This window comes from Physella acuta, unplaced genomic scaffold (genome assembly GCF_028476545.2).
Source record: "Physella acuta isolate Inbredline_101_S28 unplaced genomic scaffold, ASM2847654v3 ptg001650l, whole genome shotgun sequence".
Classification (NCBI taxonomy): Eukaryota; Metazoa; Mollusca; class Gastropoda; family Physidae; genus Physella; species Physella acuta.
In genome coordinates, this window is record NW_026733164.1 from 93,127 (window position 1) to 117,060 (window position 23,934).

Sequence of the window (23,934 nt, forward strand, 5' to 3'; positions counted from 1 at the left end):
TGTTGTGAGTATATTCAACACAAATGTTTTCTTCATTAATAAGATTTTAAAATTCATTTCTACATTAGTTATTAAGTGTTTCATTTTCCAAATGTGTGCTGAAGTTCTGTGTATTATCATTCAAACTATGTTTTGACCAGCAATACTTGTAACTTGTATTTACTTTTTTTACATGCTAGAAACCAACTTTGTAGTTTATTGTTCTGTATTTATAAACGTTCTTTAATAATAGGGAGTGGGGAAGGGAAGGGCTATGGGGGTGTTCTAAGAAACGTTATATAGGGATTATGGTAGTAGTTCAAATATAAAATACTTTTATGATATTATGTACACAATCCCCAAGCATCGGTTATTTGAACAAAATTGATCACTTCCCCAGAACCAGACTAATTTAACTTCATTTCTTTTTAAAATGTTCACACTGGTATTAAGATTTCTTTTCATGAACATTTTTATATCAAGCACTTAATGAAACTGAATTGTTAAGTAGCAATGGTAGGAGATCTCGTGACCATTTTTTTTACCATAGTGATCTACTGGAGTTAAAACAAACTTGTTAATAAATCTTGAAAAAAAAATGGAATAAGAGCAGCTGGTTTTGGGAAATAAAAATCAATAAAATATAGCAAATTTTCGTATATGGAACGCGGGAGCAGAGGCATAGCAAACCCTTCCTGGTGCCCAGGGACAAACTTTTGATTTGCCCCCCCCCCCATGTATTTTTTATATTTATAATGCAAAACTGCAGCTAAAATATGTACCACCCCCCCCCCCCCCCCCCCACGCTACGCCTCTGGCCGGGAGTAGAACGCTCAACTGCCAACCTGAAAGCTTGAGTTCGGATCTCTGACTCGGGTCCCCGGGACAACCCTGAGTCCACCCAGCTCTGCCTCACGTTAGGGGAAGTAAAGACAGCTGGGCCTAATGCTGACCACACTATAGGCCGATGTCAGAGAAACAGGTGAACTCTACTTCACCTGCCCCGCTGACCATCCGGGTTTCAAAAGGTGTAACTTTTTACCTTGATGTATTGATATTTAAATGAAGCTTTATCAATATGATGCAGCTTCATTGTGTTATAATCAATGCAATAACATCAGGATATTCCTACCCTGTTCAGGGGAAATAAAATCTCCCAGTCCAATCCACTGCCGCCTTAAGCTGCGTTAAAATCAGCTCCTCCGCCTGGGTCCACTTGTTTACATCCACACTGGAATAACTCCGCAAGTTCTCACAAGCTTGGAGCGTGCTTTTTAGGAATCTGGATAATTTTAGGAATTCGTGTGATCATTTTAGGAATATTAGTTTAAAATATGAGCGGCGGACTGACCAAAAATATTTCCTTGCCCGGCTAAATAAATATTTTACTGCGGTGATTTGTGTTTGACCACTGCATGCTAATGCAGGTAAAACAGTGTGGTTACTGTTACTAAAATATGTTAACAAATAAAAAACAAGAAGTAAGATGGTGAGTTAGTTTACCAAAAAATTCTTAATTCTTTTAAACTATTTGAGTGCAATTAACTAAATTAACTAAATGATATTAAAAATTACACCAGAAACAAAGTAAATTGGAAAATTATTTATTTATTTAATTAATATTTGTCTGTAAATAAAAAATACTGGAGGAAAAAATTCATAAATGCCCTAAAATTTGTTTGTATCTGTAGACCTATGTCTAGAGTTTTCGTTGCCAAATAATTATGGTCCAAACTTTATTTTTTTAAAAAAAAACCCATCACAGTGAGTTGTCTAAGGGCTGTTCTCAAAGCTCCACTAAGCAGACTGCCTGTGAGCAAATACATCAAACTTTAGCAAATTAGCTGCCCCGGCCCCACGGGGCACTTGTTCAATGTGGGTCATGGTCAGTCCGGCAGGTCAATTATTCCAGGCCAAGGTCTTTTTTTTTTCAGTGCCCACATTGTCTGGTGGACGTTTTTGTCCAGGCCAGACCCAGTTAAGGTTAACCTCTGGGTTAAACATGCGCTACTGTCTCTAGACCCAGCTAAGTTTAACCTCTGGGGTTAAATATGTGCTACTGTCTCTAGACCCAGTTAAGGTTAACCTCTGGGGTTAAATATGTGCTACTGTCTCTAGACCCAGTTAAGGTTAACCTCTGGGTTAAATATGTGCTACTGTCTCTAGACCCAGTTAAGGTTAACCTCTGGGGTTAAATATGTGCTACTGTCTCTAGACCCAGTTAAGGTTAACCTCTGGGGTTAAACATGCGCTACTGTCTCTAGACCCAGCTAAGTTTAACCTCTGGGGTTAAATATGTGCTACTGTCTCTAGACCCAGTTAAGGTTAACCTCTGGGGTTAAATATGTGCTACTGTCTCTAGACCCAGTTAAGGTTAACCTCTGGGTTAAACATGCGCTACTGTCTCTAGACCCAGCTAAGTTTAACCTCTGGGGTTAAATATGTGCTACTGTCTCTAGACCCAGTTAAGGTTAACCTCTGGGTTAAATATGTGCTACTGTCTCTAGACCCAGTTAAGGTTAACCTCTGGGGTTAAATATGTGCTACTGTCTCTAGACCCAGTTAAGGTTAACCTCTGGGTTAAACATGCGCTACTGTCTCTAGACCCAGCTAAGTTTAACCTCTGGGGTTAAATATGTGCTACTGTCTCTAGACCCAGTTAAGGTTAACCTCTGGGTTAAACATGCGCTACTGTCTCTAGACCCAGCTAAGTTTAACCTCTGGGGTTAAATATGTGCTACTGTCTCTAGACCCAGTTAAGGTTAACCTCTGGGGTTAAATATGTGCTACTGTCTCTAGACCCAGTTAAGGTTAACCTCTGGGGTTAAATATGTGCTACTGTCTCTATGTCCCCACTGGTAATGGCTGATGCTATTTAACACACTGCTTACAACTACAGTACAAGAGACTCTTTGGGTTAATGTCTGTATGTGTTGCAGGACCCATGTGCTACTCTCTGTGTGTTACTCACTGCATGTGCTACTCTCTGTGTGTGTTACTCACTGCATGTGCTACTCTGTGTGTGTTACTCACTGCATGTGCTACTCTCTGTGTGTGCTACTTTCTCCATGTGCTACTCTGTGTGTGCTACTCACTGCATGTGCTACCCCATGTGTGTGTGCTACTTTCTCCATGTGCTACTCTCTGTGTGTGCTACTCACTGCATGTGCTACTCTCTGTGTGTGCTACTCACTGCATGTGCTACTCTGGCCTTATAGTCCTACAGTCTTTTTGTTTGTCGTTAGATAAAAGGCCTGCTAGCTTTATATGACTGTGCATGGATGAACAACATTGTCTATTTTATAATGGGCGCATCTGCTAATTACTCCATTTTATACTTATTTTAAGCTAATATATATTTTATAATGCATCTAGATTCTACTTTATCAATTTACACTAGGTCTATAAACTAATTTATCTTTTTTATAATGCCATTTTTTGTCAGAGATTTTCTCTCTATGACTAATAAAGTGTTGAAGTCAACTCAATGGCATCTGTTGTTATATTCGTAGCGCTATTGAGTTACACAACAGCACTATGCCCAGTCATTTTAACTTTCCCTTTTGTGAGTCAGGTACCCATTATAGCTGGATGGACTCAGGGTTGTGTACTGTCACAAACCCGGATTTGAACTCAAGACTTTTGGGTTAGGAGTCAACTGATCTACCATCCAACAATGCTGTTTCATAAATTTCAAAATAAAAATCACTAAAATTATAAATTAATTAAAAGAAAACATCGCATTAAAAAGCTTAGTGAAGTTAACCAAAATTCATGTCCAACCTATTATCTATGATAAAATCGTGTTTGAACTCAAATATGAGGTGATTTTGGTATCTAAAAAATGAACTCTTTTTTTTTTTTAAATATACAATAACAACCTTGTTCTTTCACCTGTTTGTTTTATGGACATTTCGTTTTGACAAATTTAGAGTTTTTTAAAAATAATTCACTGAAGTTAAAAACAGTGAGTTATTCCCCATTTATAAAGTTTTTAAAAACTAAGGGAGACAACCTGTACTTTTTTTTTTACATAAGTATTTAATACAGACAAATTCAGAAGTAAAAACTAACAAAAATCGGGAACATGTTATTATTCTACTTAATATGTATACTCAAATCATCTTTTGTTTACTTTTTAGAATTTATTGATTTTAGATTTATCATTTGACTCTAGTTCAAATAGAAAACTATTAACTGTATCAGTTACTTAATGAGTAGAAATAATAATATTCCATATTTATATTATTCACAACGATTCTACGAATTGGCTATTTTAAATTGCTTAAATGAAATGGGTACTGTGTCTTGTTGCTTGTTTAATATTTAATTAAAAGATAATCATGACTAATCTGATATCTACTGTCATCTGGTGCTAGGGCCTTGTCGTGGCTTGGCAGCTTGTGTACCCTGACGACCCCCAGAGCTATATCAGGAGTGTAAACTCCTGGCAGGTTCAACCAAGCTGGGAAGGTCTGCGCAGGTAGTGGTCAGACAAAAGCTAGCACCCTGGTCCTCCAGGTTGGGGGTTGAGCATAAGGTTGGGGGTGGAGCATAAGGTTGGGGGTTGAGCATAAGGTGAGCAACCTTATATCATAAAAACCAACTTGCTACAGAAACACAGACAAAGAGAAATACAGACAGCTTGGACCAGGGGAAGAATGGATCTCTCGATGTAGAATTTATAAGGCCGGGTGGTGGAAGCCAATATGTATTGGAAACTACCAGGTCGACCACCATTACGTGACCTGGAAGAAGACACCAAGAAGATTGGATACACGTGGGGACAGCTGGAGAGACTAGCCCAGGACAGAGATGCTGGATAGCTCTTGTCAGCGGCCTATGTCCCAGGAGGGGCGACAGGCAAACCTAACCTAACCTAAACCTAAACCTAGACCTAGACCTAGACCTAAACCTAAACCTAAACCTAAACCTAACCTAACCTAACCTAACCTAACCTAACCTAACCTAACCTAACCTAAACCTAACCTAAACCTAAACCTAAACCGAACCTAACCTAACCTTATCTGTTATCTAAAAGTGAAAATTTAAATAAAATATTCCTGTGTCCTAAACAAAAAAAATGAATTCTTACTTTTGTATAGACTTGCAGGCGGATTGATCCAATGTGCAGTAATTATCCAGGTGTGAAAATATCCAGGTGGATAAAGTAATGATGGAGTTGACAAAAACACTGGCATAAGGCAGGCTAAAAAAGGATTGTAATGTAAGCATAAACAGTAACTAAATATGAGACACTTTTGCAAGAGACACAGTCAAAAGACACAGCAACAATAATAGTAATAAAATAGAAGAAACAGTTACAAGTTGGATATAAGACAAGAAAAGAAACAGTAACAAGATAATTTATAACACACAGTGAGCGGTCATTCATTTATGACGTCCACATTGAGTGGGGGGGGGGGGGGGGGGTCGGGAGATAAAGTAAAATCAACGTTTGTGGACATGTAAGGATGGGGGGATGTGAGGGGGTTTTGGGGTCCATGTAAAAGTGCTTACATTTTAAACAAACATAAAACTTGTATCTTACATGTACAAAGAAAAAAAAAAGAAAATAGTAAAAAATAAGAAGACTGCAAAAGTTTTAAAAATTAAAAAAACCATCCCAACATGTATATATAGTACGGTATCTATACCTTCACTAAGGTCATCCATATCATAAGCAATGTCATAATTTTAAAACTATTTTTTTTTTACCTGTTCCATCAAAATTGGAGGTGTTTGGTTGGGTGGAAGAGGTCTTAATTCCAAAATTTTTGAGATGACATAAACGGATGACCCCTATACAAGGGAAGTAAGCACAACAACAAAAAAACAACTCACACAGACAGCAGCCTCTTAAGGTTGTCTCTCTGCCTTGACCTCAGCTCTTTCTTCAGGAGCTGACCTTGCCTGAGCTGGAGAGCAGACGTGATCTGGCGGATGCAGACTTCCGTCTCGCTCAAGATTCTGGTCATTAGGTTGACCACCTCGCACTCGCTCACTGCCTGAACATTTGTGTTCTTCTGTCCGGTAAAATAAATGTGTTGTTATTGCTGTTTTTAAATGATGAATTATCTAAGGGTGATGCAATGTAGAAAAAGAAGATAGGCCACCTACCTGCCACCTGTGTAATGTTTGAGCTTTGACACCAGATAGAGCTGAATGCACCATGCTGTCCATCTCTTCAAAAGGTTGGTGGGACCTTAGAATAAAATTAAACTACACCTCTTAAAAGAGTTGGATTTATGTTTATCAACAAAATAAATAACATATATAGATGACTTCTAGAATAAAATATAAAATGTGTGTATGTATGCATATATATATATATATATATATATACTAGCTGCATCCCGTGCTCCGCCACGGTAAATCTTTTTAAATGTACAACTTTGGAACAGAACAAAAACAAAAACACAGCACAAAAACAAACACAACACAACCACAACCACAACACAACCACATCGCAACCACAACACAACCACAACGCAACCACAACACAAACAAAACACAACCACAACACAACCACAACACAACAACAACACAACCACAACACAACCACAACACAACCACAACACAACCACAAAACAACCACAACACAACCACATCGCAACCACAACACAAACAAAACACAACCACAACACAACCACAACACAACCACAACGCAACCACAACACAAACAAAACACAACCACAACACAACCACAACACAACACAACCACAACACAACCACAACACAACCACAACACAACCACAGCCACAATATTAGAATCACCACCAAACAACACGCTTATTTAGGCGTCCGCGCCCAAAGAGAGCCTTTATTTAGGTCACATAAATAGATTCTACTCCATAACTTACAATAAAACAATGCGATGCAAATAAATGTACGGCAAGTGGTGTTTACTTTTATGGTTCTAAGAAAACACATTGGTAATGTAATTAGAATCACCACCGAAAAACACGCTTTTCACAGGCGTCCGCGCCCAGAGAGAGAGAGCCTTTTCAGCATTCTCTATACTATAATTCTAAAATTTCACCATCTGTTAACACCGAAAAACAAAAACAAAAAATAGTGATATTGATAAATCATAGACTAATTAGAAAATAATATAAATAATCTTAACATTTTTCTATTTTACTTATGAACCTTAACATATAATAATCAATGTGGAAGTAATAAAAAAAATTAACTTAAATTATTGAGAGTGAGTTGAATATTAAAAAAAAACATTTTCCCATACGTCCGCGCTCAGAGAGAGCCGTTCCATTCTTCTCAAAAAGTCTAATTTCACCATCTGTTTTCATAACACCGAAAAACAAAAGCAAAAAGATAGTGATTTTTGAGAAATCATAGACTAATTAGAAAATAATAATAAATAATATAAATAATCTTAACATTTTTCTATTTTAATTATGAACCTTAACATATAATAATCAATGCGGTAGTAATAAAAAAAAATTAACTTAGATATTGATGAGTTAAATATATTTTCAAATTACCTCCCTTGCAAAAAAAATACCAAAAAAAAGTTGAATTAATTAGTTTTTTCGACCTAATTTCATGATAATATATCCATTTTTTTCTGGGAATATTAACGAAAACTATATTTGACATTGATCCTTTTAATATGTTTTAGCAATGTGCGTGTATTTAATATTCTCTTTACGTTATGCAAAATTGTACAAACAGTGGAAATTATAAAATAGCTCTATGCCACTATATAAACAAACCCTACTCTAATACTTGTAATAAGACACTGCGGTGCACTGAAAAGCACAGCATGGTGCGTAGCTTACTTTTATAGTCCCAAAATCTATAGCGATGACGGACGGAAGGACACGCTCAGCCCAATTATATTATAGATATATATATATATATATATATATATATATATATATATATATATATATATATATATATAAGGCCAAAAGGAGCCACATATATTGGAATATATATATATATATATATATATATATGTATATATATATATATATATATATATATACACATATATATATATATACACATATATATATATATATATATACACATATATATATATATATACACATATATATATATATATATATATACACATATATATATATATACACACATATATATATATATATATATATATATATATATATATATATATATATATATATATAATATAAGCAGGCAAGTAGTGTGTCAGTCCTTCTGTCATCGCTATAGATTTTGGAACTATAAAAGTAAACATCGCACCATGCTGTGCTTTTCAGTGCACCGCAGTGTCTTATTATAAGTAAAAGAGTTGGGTTTGTTTATATAACGACATAGAGCTATTTTATAATTTCCACTGGTTGTACAATTTTGCATAACGTAAAGAGAATATTAAATACACGCACTTTGCTAAAACATACGGGCTAGACTGTGAGCAATATGCCTTTATGATTACATTTAAATTTAAATTGAGTTTATGTTATGAGTGTTATGTGTGTTATGTTTGTTTTTTCGTTTGTTTGTTTTTTTGCGTTCGTTTGTGTTGTGTTTAGTTTTGTTCTATTCCCAAGTTGGTACATTTAAAAAAGATTTACCATGGCGGAGCACGGGATGCAGCTAGTATATATATATATATATATATATATATATATATATATATATATATATATATATATATATATATATATATATATATATATATATATATATATATATATATTCCAATATATGTGGCTCCTTTTGGCCTTGTAAGACAATGGAATTTTATGTCCATAAACCAAGATGTTATTTTCATCTTGTGCAGGCTCTGTTGTGGCTAATCATGCCAATTTTTGAAATCTCTGCCATATCATTTTGGTTGGTACCATTTGTGCAGATGTTTTCTTTCTCCTCTCAGTGGCTATCTCTGCCCTTTTTTCCTTCAGCAGTGAAGGAATCAGTCCAGGCGGCCTGTCTTCAAATTGTCAAATTGTTCTGTCTTGGGCCAGCTCCTACATGTGCTTGTTTGTGTCTTTTTGCCTCATGTTTCGTTTACATACACCTCTGTAAATTAGCAGGGGTTGTCCTTTGGGTCTTGTAAGATCCCCATAAAGGACATATTTTGGTATTCGGCCATCTGGCCAGCGGCTGACGTGACCCAGCCAAAATGAAAATAACAAGACTCTAAAACTACAGGATCTTACTTAAGCAACAGGGGATCCAATTCAGGGCCAGCTTTAATCTGTTGGACAAACTGGCAACATGTTCTCTGGATGTCCTGAAACTTTGGGTTGTTTTTGGTGAAAGCTTCAAGTACATCTTTGTCTTCACTGGAGTAAAATTGGCAAGAAAATAAATTTTAAAACTGTGAAAGAAACTATTTTAATTTAAAAGGTTACAGGGAATATATGGACAACTTATATTTTGGGAACAGAAAAATTAAGATATGTCAAATAGTATGTGATCTACTACTTAGTTTGAAAATTATGAAATTAAAAAATAAATTGTTTAAATGAAAATTATTTTTTACAATAAAACAATTTTGTATCAAATATGAAATGTAACTCATTTTTTACGGTAACAAATGCTATATTCCAAAAATTAAAATACATATGAAATTGATTAAAACAATATTGACAGAAAATAATATTAATCTGTTAGCTAACAAGAAAATAAACAATTTTTTTTTTACCGTGGTTGTAAATCTGGCAACACACACAAAACCTTTGACATCTGACCTGCTAAGCTTGATAGGTCTCTTATCTGGGGATGTACCAGATTTTGATCAAATCTTTGTCAAATTCCTTTCATATAAAACATTGAATTTTGACCTCAGCTTAAAAAAAAGCCTACCAAAAGTTATCCAATTATTAGAAAAGCAATAATTAGCATTAACTGTAGCAGAGATCACAGTTCTAAAATTGGCATGATCAGAAACAACAGAGCCTGCACCAAAAAAAAATATATAACATCTTAATCTACCGGTGCAAAATTACATTGTCTCATGAGGCAAAATGAGACATATAATTAGCATTAAACTTCCCTCAATCGTTAACATTAATAGTAGATAGAGATGTAGGCCGCTTTGGGATGTAGTGTTTCTATAATCATACAAAAATGTCAACAAAATTGCAAATGAATGAGTATGAATAACATGAATAAATGAAGCACAAATCTGTACTGACATAGCCTAAAGTGAGAAAGAAATTTAGTTGGGGACGTGTAGTCTCAGTTTTTCTGTTCCATATCAGGCAAAAAGGAAAAAGAAGAAAAAAGTTTAATATTTAAAACAGGGGTTCTTAACCTGGGCTCAATTGAACCCCATGGGTTTGGTGAGTCAGACCCAGGGGTTTGATTGAGGTCAAGTAACACAGCTGATTCATATGATTCACAATTTGGATTTTGTCAGTGCGGATGATAGAACTATTAAGAAAGTTTCAGTTATTCCGCATATGAAAATTGGTTCGGTACCATCAAAATAGTTAAGAACCCCTGGTTTAAAACAAGATCAGAGATTTCACCTTTTGTTTGAGCTGAGCAACAGGATGATACAGTGATGTGTAGCCTTTGACCTCTGAACTTTTATCAGCAGTAATCTGAAAATATTTCCAATCCATCAGCATAAAAATAATATATATCTCCCCCAAAAAAAAACATTTTGTATTATTATTCCAATCCAACAAAAACTGGAATAGCAGAGGATATTGTTCTAAAGTTCCTCACCAGAGCAGCGAGTTCACTGAAGATGTATATAAGAACCAGAGGAAGGCTCTCTGGGACCGTATTGTAGTCCACCTCGCCATGTCCTAGTTTGTCCCGGGCCCTAGGACCACTGGGGTAGACAAGCAGATCCAGCAACAGATTCTACCCAGGGTGGAAAATTTTTTTAAAGTCAGAAAAAAAAATATCTGCATAACTGTATAATGTGCTGGGGTCGTCCCCCCCCCCCCCCCCCACCCCCCTCTTGATCTGGAAAAATAAAAATACTTGAGGCATCTTTATTGATGGCAATGAACTTTTAATACCATTTTTAATCTCAAGTACAGCAAATAGAATTTTTAAAATTCTGTTTAAATCTATGCCCATGAAACATAACGAGTTCTATTTTATAATTATAGACCTATTTACCTTTGAAAAACCATTTTTTATTTTATAATTCTTTTGTTTTCTTTTAAAGACAAATAAAAGAAAAAGATATCTCGATTCAGAAACATCAACTTTTCCATTTTTGTGCCCAAGACACATGGGGGCGGCCACAGAAAGCTCCCTCCACTTTTCTCTGTCTCCTGCAAATTTTTCTGGCAGTCCCCCATGCTGCCTGTGCCAGTTGCTTCTGTGCTGTGCACCTCCATGTCTTCCACTGCCTTCCCTGCTTTCTTTTTTAGAATACTGACATCATATTTATACAAACAGATAACTAATGGCTCACCATTAAAGCTTCACCAACAAAAGGAACAAGTTTATTCTCCAGGCCATCTGGCAAGTTGGGCTCAAGAATCTGAAAATAAATTACGTGAACTGCAATCTAAATCAATTTTTGGTTGGTGACTTCAGTCATATTTCATGACTTATATTAATTTGCAGGCAGCTTCAAACTCCATGACTTAGATCACAAACATATTTCTGTTACATGGCAAGTTAAAAATAGCATATCTTACTCACCTCCTCAAAAGTTGTATACAAGGTAGTTGCCTGTTGACATGGAAGAACAATGTCAAGGTAAAATTAACAAAATTGTGTTTAAAAAGTATACATTATATTTCAAAGATAAAATTTTTAGCACATTTTTAAAATAAAATATAAAAATTAAGTTTATATAACATGATTTAATTTTTTTTTAAATATTTGAAACAAATAAATGAAATTGCGTAAATGGTATTGTGAGACACATACCTCTGCCGTAATGAGCCGTTCTGGACAGTTGTTAATAACAACGAACAGGCGACGTAACGTATGTTCCAGTAATGGAAACAGCTGAACAGCGCACCAGCCAAACCTAATGATATAGTAAAATACAAGACAACTTTTGGAAGATAATAAAAGACTGTAGTAGAATAATTATTAAAAAATAAATAAACCTTATCCAAGTAAACACTTTTTCTATGTTCTAAATTTTGTGTTGGAAGAGATTCCCTCCAAAACAATTAAGTATTACGAGTCAACACTAATTAATTAATGACAAAAATAGTTCACTGCACTTACTTTGCTTGTCTGTATAGGCTGAAGCTGGATTTGAACAGGTTTCTGTTTGTGTCTGCTACAAGCCAACTACCCAACACCAGCTGCTCACAGGTTGATACATGATCTTCAGTCATTTCTGTTCAAACATAAGGTACAAATACGATTTTTAGTCATTTGATTCTTCAGGAGTTGTCTCCCTTATTCATTTAATTTAATTCATGTTGTTTACTTATGGGATAGTAAGGTTGGACAGTAACTTGAAACTACCGAGTTTGGATCCAAGACTCATCCGTAAGATATTCTCTGAGTCCACCCAGCACTAACATGTACCTGGCTCATGTTGGGGTAAGTAAGGCAGCTGGGCATTGAATGAGCACACTATCATGTTATGTACTGAGACCATAGAAACAGATTACCTCTACTTCCTCTGCCCAATTGACTGCCAGGTACAAAAGAGTGACAATGTTGCCTACTCATCATCATCTTTTCTCATTAGTGCCCAAGTAGAGTTCATCTGTTTTAACGACCACAGCATACAAGGGGTAGACTCTCGGACATTGTAATGTTCTGAACCCAGATTCAAACGCGAGACTTTCGGGTTTGCAGTTCAGCTCTTAACCGCTGGGCCACGCTATCTACTAAATGTGTGTTATTTCATTCACATGGTACATCTTAATTTAGAACCTTTGAATAACTAAATGTAACATAACAGTGACTAAAAGTTACCAAATGGTAAGCAAATCAAAAGCTATTAATTATCTATTAAGTTCGTTCTTAGTTTAATAGATAATGGAACGACCTGGCATGTGCTTCAGCATGTGATCACTTTTTGAAAGTGTGACATATTCTCTTGCACATATTCTGGTCATCCCTCCCTCTTTCAGCATCTTCCCAACACTGGCAGAGAGCAGCAGTAAAAAATAGATGTACCTGTACAATTAAAAACAGGGAGTAGACAAATTGTATTTCTTTTCATATAAAATCCATCTGAAAAGAAAGCTTAGAAACATTAGCAGATGGTGAAATTACTTTAAAGAAAATATAAAAATAAACATTGATCTGAGTTAACAAATATTTTAAAAATAGAAAAATATAAAATAACATTGGCCTGAAACAAATTTAAAAAAAATAGTTTTGGAATACCTTCTGGGCAGCTCATTATCAGAAAGGAATCCATGCCATGCTATATTTCTAAGGTTCATTGACACTGGTGGTCCAAGTAAAACATGGAGTACAACAATCTACAAAACAAAATATAACCTTTAAGTCTACTTTAACTAAAAATTATCACAAACAGTTTTAATAATACTATTTCAGAAAATACTTTTAAGTGATTGAATGGTTTTTTAATTCAATTTTTTTTATCTCATTTTAAACACAAAAGTATATCATGTTTTCAAAAGTCATAATTTTATTAAAATCATTGTGCTTATTTTAATTTTAAAAATGACTTTGACTTACAATAGGGAGTCCAAGAATATCTTGTAGTTCTTTTGTTACCAACAAGTCTTTAAGTAAAGCTGGACACTGGCTGCCTTTCATCAAATATAACTAATGAGAGATTAGATAGAGATGTGAATTTTGAAATATGAGCATAAAACCTTTTTTTTTCATTTTATTTATTCATAATTTAATTATAAAGTCAACTGTGGTGCCCAAATGAACCCAATAGGGGTAAAGAGATGTTGATGATGATGATGATAATGAACTATTTAACTCACATTTCCAAGAGCTCTCTCTAAACCTCCTGACATAAGTAGTAGAGCTAGAATATCATAGGCTCCACTTTTGTGAGATAACAGCTCAAAGCAGTCTATAAACAACTGAAACATTAAAGTACGTTTCTTTAAATCTGATTAGCAGAGATACCATTTTTAAAATCACAAGTTTAAAATTAAAATAATCTTAAAATGTCTTTTATATTAATTTAAATATTTGTAAGTCATCCATTAAAAATTTCTTAAAGCACAGTGAGAAATTAAGCTATAATTTTTTTTAAAGTTATATTTCTTATAAGCTTAAATTAAAAACATTTTTTTTCCATACTTACATCACTGTTAGCTGTCCACTGAAAAAATTCACCATAAGCTGTCAAAAATTCTGCTTGAGACAAACCAGACACCAGCTCTTCAGAAAATTTGAAAATATGTGCCATATTCCTGACCAAGTCCTCATAGCAGAGATCAATCTCTTGCACACCCATGCCTAAGAAAAAACCCAATGCAATCACAAAAAGAGAAAAACTAGCCTAATCATAAGGTAATATGAATATATATTATGTACACCTAAGCATTTTAACACAAAGCCTAGCCCCATAGAAAGTTATATAAAAGGTTCGTTCACTAGGCCTAGAATGGCCTAAATCATAATTATATTGAATCTAGATCGACATGTCTATCCCAAATCTCTAACTCATAACACTGGATTAAAAAATTTAATAGATCTAGAATCTAGATCTATTTTTATGAATTTACTCAGCATAACTCTAACTCAGGACTGAGAAGTGGGAAGACTTGCCAGTTGTGGTACCATGTCCACTGATGTTAATTATTCCATTCTGATCAAAAGTCATTAAGACAAAATAGTTTTCTTTTAAACAACATTTCTGTGTGACCAATGGCACTGTGAAATGCAAAGAACTCGACAAATCGTCTGCCACTGCTGTCGGGCTTGTCTCTCCAGCCGGCTCAGAATGGACACCGACACCGACTTCACACAGAAGTTGCTGGATTCTAGGACTCAAAGCAGTCGAATATTTCGGCGAAAGGAGTAGATCTAGATTCAAATCCATCTCATTACTCGTTCTTCATTTCTTTTCTATTTATTTAACAAATACTAATACTAATAGTGAAAATGAAAGTGGAACAGAGGGTGTCAACACTGTCATCACTAAGATCGTACAATGTAAACAGTTGGCTTTTTTATTTTCGACATAAAAGAGCTCTGTGGAAAAAAAAGGGATCATCCATTTATGAAGTCCATAAATATACATTCTGAATCAGATCTGTGCAGTATGTGTGCCATGCAATTTTAATAACTTATGGCTTATATATCTAGTATGGCATTTTATAATTAACACAACTACTAGATTTAGTATTATTACAAACTGAAAATAAAATTAAAACAAGACTGAAGTGAAAAATACATACGGCTCAAAGCATAAATCTGACGTGTTTTTATAATAATTTATATTTTAAAGATTCTTTTGTATAAAAAGAAAAGAAGAAAATTGTTTGTACTTGTAGTGTAGGCCTACTGCAGAATCAAAATAAGTCATTAGTCTACATCGGGTTCATACCTTTTTTTTCACTGCAGAGGTCCAAATTTTTAAAAATAAATCTCATTACTTGATGAGATCTAAACATAGGCAGTTGTTCAAATGTATGTAGGATAGTGATTATAAATTTAATAGTGGATGTCCATATGAACCTGACCCCGCCCCCCCCCCCCTCCAACACTAGAGAAAGTTTTGTTTTTAAATGTACTTAAGCCTAGTAGATCTATATGTTGAGTTACATAAATATAGTAAACAGTTAAACATGAACAAGATAAAAATGATTTCAAAACACAAGCTCCTTCTTTTAGCAATGTTTTATTCTATACTTCATCATTACATATATTAAAAAATACAATGGCAGTTTTTGTATGAACACAATATGTGTTTGAAAATACCAGTCACTTGTTTATAATCTATGAATAAAATGATAGTTTTTAAAATACCCACAAATAAAACAAAGCATCTATTGTTCAACAGTGTGCAGCAAAACAGATGCACTAGTGCACTTTTGAAATTAAAATGGAATATTATCAGGTTATATTCCAATTACTATTTTACAAACATGGAATAACTGTTGTAGAAGTGTATTCAATGCTGGTTATTTTTAGGGCAACTATGATGTTCATTACCATTCTATTGATAAACTAACATGTTATAGTCAATATTTCTTTTCTGTTTAACTTGCCTACACTAAAAAGTAAATTGTATTTTTTATCAAAATTTAACAAAGTAAAAACTCATTCGATGGATTTTTTATTTTGTTTTTATTTATGACAGCCACACTATTAAACAACACATATTTTTCAATGGCACAATGATTTTCTCAACATAAAAGAAATGGTATATGCAGCTATGTTCTGCGACTTCTACAATGATGGAAACATAACATTTTACGTGAAATTTTTTATATTACACAGGTTTTATTCAATGACAGATGAATGACAAAGAAAATTGACAAGCAATCTATTTTTGTCCATGTTTTTTTGAAAGCTGAAATTTAGTCTCTGTACAGATTTCATAAATATACCCAATTGACATTCTTCTTTGCGTAGGCTTTTTAAATGTCATACATGTATACTGTCACATAAAATTATATCACAGTTCGTATGGAAGCAGCTTTACAACAGCAGGTTTACCAGGAAACAAGAATTGTGTCCCCGGCTTCAATAGAAAAGAACCCCAACTGTCTCATATCATTGTCCAAATCAATCTGTGGTCCATTGCTCTTCTGAAACAGATTTACAATACACTATTGATACAAAAAATGTTAGCTCATATAAAAAAAAATTTGCAACACAATTAAAATATTTTGTTTCATCTTCTTCTTCTTCGTCCTTAATTTTTAGTGTTGGGAGGGATCGAGCCTTATCTGCCAGAGGGTTTGAACTCAAGACTTTTTTTCGAATTTATCAACCATGAGCTTTGCCGACTCGACCATGCTTCCATCACAATTAAGGATCACGTGTCAACTGGTTATGCGCCATTGAGGCCATTGACTCCGATTTCAGCCTGCTTTTCTTTTTGGATTTGCTTCCATAGCCTTTGTCCAACCAAGAACAAACAACAAGGCAGCAGTTGTTTGATTTTGGAGTTGTCTCTCCTAGAAGAGTGGCTGTCCCCAGCTAACAAGCCTCATCTGCCTGAGGGTTCGAACTCGAGACTTTTTGGTTTAGCAACCATGAGCTTTACCGACTCGACCACGCCGACCCCTTGTTTCATCTGATATAAATATAAAACTAATTTTTTATCTAAATAAAATCTTTATTTAGTATTTAATTCTTTATGTGAGTTAAAAAGTAGTAATAGACAAAAAGGCTATAGAAAGATAGTCTGCCAACCTTGTGACTGGAGTAAGTTAACTTGGGTTCGGTGTTCATTCTGTACAGACGCTGTATCAATGTCTTTAACTTCTCAATAGACATTGTTCCTGTTTCAAACAATTTTTTATATTTAGTTTGATTTGCTGTCTACACAGTCTACACAGTTTAAAGTAAATTTATTTCAAACAACCAAACCATTTGAGTTACATATGGTAAAATGGAAACATCTATCATAGCATTTTAAAAGTAAATAAATATATCTAACAGTGGGATTAAACTACAGTTGGGTACATAATTATTTGTGGTTTTAAAAGTTAGTGAACTATCTCCAACCTGGAAGCTTCTTGTCTAATGTGCCTTTCTCTGGATGTTGTGGACTAAATATCTTGATTGCTGTGAATAAAAAAAATAATTCAGCTTTGAGACACTGCTGGAAATTCTACTGAACAATAATTATTAGCAGAATATAAATTAAAACAACAGAAAGAATTATACAGAGAAAGAATTATTAGCTAAATATGTCAATTTCTCAAAGAAAAAAAACCAGTCAATTTATTAAGGCTAGTGGTAACAACACTAATACAAAATTAATTTTGACGAAAATGTATGCACACGATTGCTACCACAGTTCTTTCAGTAGGGCTAATGTCATCATTCCTACCTAATAAATTATCTTTGAGGGCAGAAGATTTTTCACATAGCTCAGAATCTTCAGGAGCTCCCCATTCTGAAAATAAAAGCCAATATTCCTTACTTCATAGGTTGGTGCGACAACCCAAGTTTGTGAAAACAAACACTGAATTATTCAGATTAGTTATTAATAAACTAAAATTAGACTTTTGAAATTTGACTATAAATGAATATATTAAAGAAAAGTATGTTCATAGGGTTGCTTAGTAAAGTAAAGTTTCCCTTTCAAACCTGACGGTCTATGGGGCAAGTGAAGTAGAGTTCACTTGTTTCTGTGACCTCGGCATATGAAGAGATAGTGTGGTCAGCACTTTACTTTCCCTAACTTGAGTTAGGTACCCATCAGAGTTGGGTGGACTCAGGGACGGTCTACTGACTTGAACCCCGATTCGAACTAGAGACTAACAGATTAGCAGTCCAGCTCTCTACCGCTAGACCACTCCATAGGGTTACTTACTGTCTGCTATTGCTTGATACCTCGGATGATTAGCAATGAACTGATTGCTGGGGTTATTTTTAGACTTGTCAACACTGCCTCCCTCAGCCTTCCACTCTGTACCAAAACGCTTGAGGTAGTCGATTTCCGCACCCTTTCTTTCTTCAAAGCTAATCTGCAAAGAGTTAACACAACTCTACAGGTCATTTGGTTCGGGTAGCAAACTTTGTTCTAAAAAAATATTTCTTTCATAATAGCAACCATTTTAAAAGTAACTTTACCTAAAAGATTTTCATTTAAATATAAATCAAAGTTATTATTTTAGCTTTATAATTAGTTGGTAAAAATAAAAACTACAGATTTAAGACAACCTCAACAAATAACTAATTTACATTGTTTCCTATGAGAAGGTATCCAAACACCATGTATCTTTATTATTTAAGTAAGCTTATCTCTTCCAATGCAATATGACTACTACAGTAGTTATAATTAAAGCAAAAGAACTAACATTGAAATACAACTTCATATCCTATGAGAAGGTATCCAAACACCATGTATCTTTATTATTTAAGTAAGCTTATTTCTTCCGATGCAAAATATGACTACTACAGTAGATTATAATTAAAGCAAAAGAGCTAACATTGAAATACAACTTCAAGCTAAAACTTACAGGAGTTCGACTAATCAACTTCAGCCCACTAATTTTGGCAATGAGCAGCTGTCGAACAGTCTCATAGGTGAAAGTTTTTAAGATAGGATTCTCGGCAATCTGGATATCTTCAAGGTGTTGAAGTTTGTTAAGCTCATCTATGGAAGACCACTGCAATCAAAATTTTAGTAACCATTTTATTTATTAATATTTTTTTTTCATTATTTTAATATGTTGCTTAAAAGATTATAAAATTTCTGCAATGGAAAAGCGAAAACAATTTCATACATTTTTGAAAAGAGTAAAATATTTTTTAAGCCTGCTAACCTCAAGTATTTCATTCCTTTTTATAATTAAAGCTTTGAGTTGTTTGAAGTGGCTGGTTTTGTCTGTTGGTAAACAACTTGGAAAATAAATAGACTTGATCTGGTTCTCACTAATAATGAGTGTATCCAACCTGGCAATACAAAACAATGAATGTGAACAAAATAATCCTCAGACTTAAATCTTGACTAACACACAAACAATGTTTGCACTAAGTGTGGGTATTTATGTAGATCACTTTTCTGATTTGTAGTATTATCATTATGCATTATAAGGTACATTTTAAGAGCCATTACACATAAGTATAAAACTTTTTTATGCTATGCATTAAATAAGAAAAATTTTCAGACTGATTTGATGCTATTAAAAGCAAACATAGAACAGAAGCTACCACAAACTAACAGTAGCTACCAGATACTAGCAAAATAAACTGGCTAACACAATGAGTACCTACCATAGAACAGGGGCTACCACAGACTAGCAAAGTACTGTGGCTATTGTTGTGAATGGACTTAAGTGTATGGAAAGAGTTTGAGAGGATGTGTGTGAGTGTGGTTGAACGGGGTTAATAAAGTTGTCGATGGTTTGAGAGTAGGTGTGTAGTTGAATGGGGTTAATAAAGTAGTGGATGGTTTGAGAGTATGTGTGTGGTGGTATTAATAAAAGATTATGAATGCGTGAATAAATAAGGATGTGACGTAAGAGAGAATGTTTTGGTTGTTAGGAAGATAGTTGAAGTCAGTCTGCGTCTTGTCGTCGTCATGTAAGGATGTCTAGAAGTCGTCGTTCCGTCTGTCGTCAATGTAGCTGTGTGTATTGATGTAATAAAGTATGGAAATATCGTATCGTCGTTATGTGTTTTCTATTGGATCGTCGTCCTCTATTGTTCGTCACGTTCAGCATCGACCCTGTACACAAACTCACTTTACAACAGCTATCACAGTCAATCCACTACCTACATGGGCAAGTTTCCCAGCTTCAACACCTCTCCCCAGTCGGAGATCTGATTGGTCATCAGGTCCAGTATCCTCAGACCCTTGAGTACATGTGTGGCATCGGACAGGCTGGCTATCTGGTTGAAAGAAACGTGGAGCTCTTCTAGACAAGGAAACATGGAGCAGCAGGTCAAAACCTCCTTCCACGAGAGATTCATCTGGTTCATTGTTGCATTTCTTAACTTTGAAAAATTACACGCTAAAGAGCTCGGGTCTTTAGGAATAATCAGTCTGTTATCACTGAAATTTTTAAAAAAGTAAAGTATTCTGTTATAGGAAATTACTAGCACTGAAGGTGCATTTGTTTCACAAAAGACAACACAAATACCATCCTTCCCACATTATACATTAATGAGAATGTAATAATTAATCTCAAAATATAGCTGCTCTTTTAAATCTTTAAAAGTATTTAAAATGAGCACTGTAAAAAAATACTAATTGAATTATTTTGTTGACATCATACGCAAAAAAATCTTTAGTCAGCGCAAAAGTTGTTAAAAAAAGAATTAATAAAACAATATTGTTGCTCTTAACAAGTACGAATTAAATAAATTTTTTATCATAACAAGCAAAATAGTCTTGAGCTGTGCAAGTTTTTAAAAAGAGCTCCATTACCTACCTAACATTCAATTCCTTAAGAAAAGGCAGATGCCCTGCTATTTCAGCCACATTTTCCCACGATGAAATTAAGTTGGTTGATATATCTAGGTCAGTTATATTTGGACATGTTTTCCCGAGTTCACCTGGTGGGCCTCCAGAGTAAACTTTCATATCAAACATGGAGATCTTCTTCAGTCTGTTGAACTGGCTGGGAAAACATTGAACAAATAACATTACACATACAAAAATGTTTAATTGACAACAGTTTTCTCTGTGTTCCAAACTATGTAGAAATCTTAAAAAAAAAAAAAAGAAACAGCAAAGTTTCGTAACTATAACACCATTACTTTGGCCATAACAAAACTAAGTACTATAACACAACATAAAAACTGCTTTAATTACTCTATAACCAGTATTGTAACTATAACACTATTACTGTAGCTATAACATATCAAGCACTAAAACACACAAACTGCTTTAATTAACCTGTAACCAGTAAAGTATTGTAACAGTAACGCCATTATTGTGGCTTACAACAAATCAAGTACACACAAACTGCTGTAAGGGCAGGTTAAACCCCCAAATTGAAATTTAGGTGTTAGGACTTTTTTGAGTGATAAGGAAGTTGTAACTAACATAGTATATGAAAAAAATGCAAAAAATCAAGTACACACAAACTGCTTTAATTACTCTGTAACCAGTAAAGTATTGTAACAGTAACGCTATTATTGTGGCTTATAACACACCAACTACACACAAACTGCTTTAATAAACCTGTAACCAGTAAAGTATTGTAACTGTAACGCCATTATTGTGGCTATAAGAAACCAACTACACACAAACTGCTTTAATTAACCTGTAACCAGTAAAGTATTGTAACAGTAACGCCATTATTGTGGCTATAACAAACCAACTACACACAAACTGCTTTAAGGGCAGGTTAAACCCCCAAACTGAAATTTAGGTGTTAGGACTTTTTTGAGTGATAAGGAAGTTGTAACTAACATAGTATATGAAAAAAATGCAAAAAATCAAGTACACACAAACTGCTTTAATTACTCTGTAACCAGTAAAGTATTGTAACAGTAACGCTATTATTGTGGCTTATAACACACCAACTACACACAAACTGCTTTAATAAACCTGTAACCAGTAAAGTATTGTAACTGTAACGCCATTATTGTGGCTATAAGAAACCAACTACACACAAACTGCTTTAATTAACCTGTAACCAGTAAAGTATTGTAACAGTAACGCCATTATTGTGGCTTATAACACACCAACTACACACAAAATGCTTTAGTAAACCTTCCAAATGTTTACACTGACCTCTGCTGCTGGTTGATCTTCTTGGCTCCGACCATTTCCACCTTCGTCTGGTTGAGAAACTGGTCCAGCACAAACAGCTCTTCCTTCTTGATGCCAGCTTCATCATCCTTCTTCAGGCCGTACCTCTCGTGCACTGCTTGCACCGCACTTATGCCCCCATTCACTTTGGATGGACGTACAAAAGAACCTGACTTGGGGTGGCTGGGCAGAAAGAAAAAAATGGTTTATGTTTTAATTTTCCTTAGGCCGATCTTGTGGGGTACCAGGGGGAAGCACACACAGAACCTTTTCACTTTTCATCATTTTCGTAGGTGGATCAGGGGGTTGTGTGGGACACAGGGAAAAAGACTACTCTATACATTGGCTACAACAGGCTTCCCACTCTGCAAACTATAAAGCTTGTTTGTTTTCTTTTAATTACTTTAGTTTAATGCAAATGCATAATTCACAGGCAAAACAATTTTATAATTATAATAAATGTTACAGTTACATTAAGAAACCAATGCTTGAACTCACCTAGTATGAAAATATGTTTTTCCTTCATGAGATCCATCATGTTTGCCTCGACTTGGGTCATCCCATTCCACTCCTAGCCAAATACCTACAAAAACAAGGATATGATAAACATTCTACACTTTGATTAATGTGTGCAACTTTGAGAAATTTGTTAAATAAAATTAAAAAAAAAACAAATCAGATAGTAGTTACCTGTAGTTGGTGGGACTGTGCCAATATAGCGAACAAATGCACGATGATTGTCACATACAATCCTGTCCCCTACCTGGATGATTGTGCCATCAGCACGAAGAAGACCTGCTAAAAAATTATTCAGAGATTATGTCAGTGATATATTATACAATCAGAATGCTGTCAGAGTAAACAACAGGATTAAGGCTAGGGTATTGATACATATGATATAGGCCATCCCTAAAAGCTAACTCTTACAGCTTATGTTAATATGTTTGGATGTTGTTACTGTTAGGCAGGGTAAATGACTTTTTTAAATGTACATTTCTTGTTACCCTGTCGGTGTATGTCCTTTTTTCATCTTGAGAATAGCTTATAATCTAAAATTGTATCTAGATTTAATCTTAAGTCTAGATCTAGAGTCTAGTACTAGTGGCAGTCTAGTGTACTATGTAGTATACAGTATATGTACTGATGTGAATCTAGCTAGAGTTCTAGAATTCTAGATCTAGCGGCAGCCAGCTTGACTTGACGACCAGCCGAGGAGCTAGTCGCCATAAATAAAATATTTAAAGATAGAGAGAATCTAATTTCTACCAAAGATAACATTGTCGTCAATAAATTATAGATTTAGTAGTTGGACAATTGCCTAATAACGAAGACATTATTAAAACATTGAAGTAGTAATATGTAAATATGTAGTATTATGTAGAATGAATGAGATGACTCACCAGCATCCTCCATTTTCAAACAACACAGTAAAAATTTATATCGAGTCTTGAAAGAGAACAATTATAAACTGCATATTTATTTTGTATTATTCGATCTAGATCTAGATCTATTTTTAAAATTTTAATATCAGAAAATGTCTAAACTTAACCGTTTTCTAATGCTTATAGCAAATGTATTTAATAAATTAATTCATTGTAATAAACATAATTAATTATAATAATTACATTAGCCAACACGAAAGAGTTCATCTTTTTTAAAAACACCAC

General features: G+C 34.4%; 3 protein-coding genes across 4 annotated transcripts in view; all 3 read right to left on the bottom strand.

Annotated features, from left to right (window-relative positions):
• The window catches only part of LOC131929564 (uncharacterized), a 50,538-nt gene extending 49,391 nt beyond the window's left edge, over positions 1 to 1,147 (bottom strand). The window contains exon 1 of the mRNA XM_059285832.1: positions 1,112 to 1,147. The gene's annotated coding sequence lies outside the window, so the exon portion shown is untranslated. The remainder of the gene's footprint in view (positions 1 to 1,111) is intronic.
• On the bottom strand, positions 1,117 to 14,332 carry LOC131929562 (endoplasmic reticulum membrane-associated RNA degradation protein). Its single transcript, XM_059285828.1, has 17 exons — positions 14,180 to 14,332; positions 13,851 to 13,952; positions 13,591 to 13,680; positions 13,273 to 13,370; positions 12,929 to 13,059; positions 12,151 to 12,265; positions 11,842 to 11,944; positions 11,611 to 11,640; positions 11,378 to 11,446; positions 10,672 to 10,812; positions 10,470 to 10,544; positions 9,641 to 9,711; positions 9,153 to 9,278; positions 8,835 to 8,919; positions 5,824 to 6,005; positions 5,075 to 5,188; positions 1,117 to 1,261 (listed from the first exon to the last, which is right to left on the bottom strand). The coding sequence occupies exons 1-17, from the start codon at positions 14,330 to 14,332 to the stop codon at positions 1,117 to 1,119; spliced, it is 1,830 nt and encodes a 609-aa protein (XP_059141811.1).
• A 1,379-nt stretch (positions 14,333 to 15,711) lies between these two features.
• On the bottom strand, positions 15,712 to 23,717 carry LOC131929565 (tubulin-specific chaperone E). 2 transcript variants are annotated; one of them, XM_059285834.1, is made up of 13 exons: positions 23,668 to 23,717; positions 22,958 to 23,062; positions 22,766 to 22,850; positions 22,250 to 22,450; positions 20,940 to 21,128; positions 20,285 to 20,560; positions 19,329 to 19,458; positions 19,023 to 19,172; positions 18,374 to 18,527; positions 17,888 to 17,953; positions 17,560 to 17,619; positions 17,245 to 17,333; positions 15,712 to 16,634 (listed from the first exon to the last, which is right to left on the bottom strand). In XM_059285834.1, the coding sequence occupies exons 1-13, from the start codon at positions 23,678 to 23,680 to the stop codon at positions 16,539 to 16,541; spliced, it is 1,614 nt and encodes a 537-aa protein (XP_059141817.1). In that variant the 5' UTR covers positions 23,681 to 23,717; the 3' UTR covers positions 15,712 to 16,538. The 2 variants fall into 2 exon arrangements, with proteins under 2 accessions (XP_059141817.1, XP_059141816.1); XM_059285833.1 differs by having other exon boundaries at positions 22,958 to 23,065; positions 23,668 to 23,690.
• Between the last annotated feature and the right edge of the window lie 217 nt (positions 23,718 to 23,934).

Excerpts from the sequence above, each read along its gene's own strand:
- LOC131929562 (XM_059285828.1), bottom strand. The coding sequence starts at position 14,332 with ATGGGTGTGCAAGAGATTGATCTCTGCTATGAGGACTTGGTCAGGAAT. Across the intron at positions 11,641-11,841 it reads AACGGCTCATTACGGCAGAG|GCAACTACCTTGTATACAAC; the intron begins GTATGTGTCTCA and ends CCATGTCAACAG. Across the intron at positions 5,189-5,823 it reads CTTAAGAGGCTGCTGTCTGT|CCTGCCTTATGCCAGTGTTT; the intron begins GTGAGTTGTTTT and ends ATCCTTTTTTAG.
- LOC131929565 (XM_059285833.1), bottom strand. Across the intron at positions 22,851-22,957 it reads CACAGTCCCACCAACTACAG|GTATTTGGCTAGGAGTGGAA; the intron begins GTAACTACTATC and ends TTGTTTTTGTAG. Across the intron at positions 17,620-17,887 it reads CCTCAAAGATAATTTATTAG|CAATCAAGATATTTAGTCCA; the intron begins GTAGGAATGATG and ends TTTTATTCACAG.